The sequence below is a fragment of the Myotis brandtii genome, unplaced genomic scaffold (genome assembly GCF_000412655.1).
Source record: "Myotis brandtii unplaced genomic scaffold, ASM41265v1 scaffold274, whole genome shotgun sequence".
NCBI classification, from domain to species: Eukaryota; Metazoa; Chordata; class Mammalia; order Chiroptera; family Vespertilionidae; genus Myotis; species Myotis brandtii.
The window spans coordinates 5,202,065-5,203,583 of NW_005360425.1; the positions used below are offsets into that span (position 1 = coordinate 5,202,065).

Genomic DNA, 1,519 nt, shown 5'->3' on the forward strand with positions numbered 1-1,519 from the left:
TCGATGTTTCTAACGCTCTATCCCTCTGTAAAAAATCAATAAAATATATTTTAAAAAATAATAATAATAAATAAAATAGTTCAAATGGAAACCCAGCAGATGGGGAAAAAAATAATACAATAAATAATAATACAAGAATAAACTCTGTTTCATGTACTCACAACTGTAAACCTACTTTTGCCCCACCCTATATACAGCTGATAAAATTCATTACAGGACAGCTGACATTTACTGTGTGCCAAGCACTGAACTAAGAGTTCTGTGTATATCAACTCTGAATGTAATCCTCAGAACAACACTAGGAGGTTCTTGCCATTTTACAGATGCTAACTCTAAGGAATCTGTAAAATGGCAAGATTAACAGGTAACTTGTCCAAGAGCCACAACGAGCAAGTGGCAGAGTCTGGACACAGACCCATCTTGGGATTCTTGAGCTTGTCTGCTTCACTATTTTGTTAATCTGCCTCCCTACTTTTAGATACATGGAAAGATGTTTATCGGGTACCACGAAGTAAATTTAAAACAGAAAACAATCCCCCCAAAAAACCCAAATTATAAAATAGTACATTTGTTTCTATCAATTTGCTACTGAGAAAGAAAAAAGAAAAGGAGGCTGAGCAATCAGCCTGCCAAACTGGGCCCACCTTGGCCAAATCCCATCACCAGGCCCCACCCTCGCCACAGAGCAGCACTCACCCTTGGGCCCTGTGTTGCCAATCTGACCCACGGCTCCCACGATGCCAGGAACGCCCCGAGGGCCAGGATGCCCATGAGGTCCCTGTTTGCCTGGGTAACCAGGAGGCCCAGGGGGTCCTGGAAGACCCATCATGCCGGTTGCACCCAGGGCTTCCCTCTTGGCACTCACAGCCACCTCTGCCAGTTGCTCTGGAGGGAGGGAGGGAGATGAGAGGTCTGTGACATGGATGCTGCTCCGAAAAACAGGAAGGCAGAGCATCCTGACAGCCCCTGGCCGCTGGGTGTGCAGACAGGAAAAGGCGGCGTTGAACTTCCCCCTCCCCGGGCCATTCTCCTGAGGTCCAGCAAGGGCAGGAAGGTCTAAAGCTCCCAGTCCTTGGAGGCAGAGCTGCTATGAGCACCCAGGACTTCAACGCTGAGGCAAGGCCACTTGGATGGGTGATGCCCTGCCAGGGCCTGTGCGGAGGGGTTGCTGGCTCCTCCCATCACCTTGCAGCATCTTCAGCACCACGTCCACGATGTGCTGGTCGCTGGCATCTCGGCCCTGAACAGAGAAGGCCTTTCAGGAAGAAGCCCCGGCTGCTCCCTGCTCCCGGTTTCTCACCAGCAGCATTTTCAGCATCTGATTGAACCCCTCCTGCTCCACCCACACCATCCTGATTGGGGGCCTGGGACCAGCCTCAGGGACCTCAGCTTCCTCTAGCAGCCCCAGCCCTTGGGACTGAGCAGCACCGAGAGATTTCCCACCGGGAAGACTCCTGCCGGGGCCACTCACCGCCACGCCCTGTCTCCCGGGCAGCCCGGGCACGCCGCGGTTTCCAGC

General features: G+C 51.7%; 1 protein-coding gene across 1 annotated transcript in view; it reads right to left on the reverse strand.

The window, feature by feature from the left end:
* The window catches only part of COL9A2 (collagen, type IX, alpha 2), a 14,098-nt gene that overhangs the window by 2,024 nt on the left and 10,555 nt on the right, over positions 1–1,519 (reverse strand). The window contains exons 26-28 of the mRNA XM_014541499.1: positions 1,472–1,517; positions 1,186–1,240; positions 697–885 (exon numbers count right to left, since the gene is read on the reverse strand). Of these exons, the coding sequence (XP_014396985.1) occupies positions 697–885; positions 1,186–1,240; positions 1,472–1,517 (290 nt within the window). The remainder of the gene's footprint in view (positions 1–696; positions 886–1,185; positions 1,241–1,471; positions 1,518–1,519) is intronic.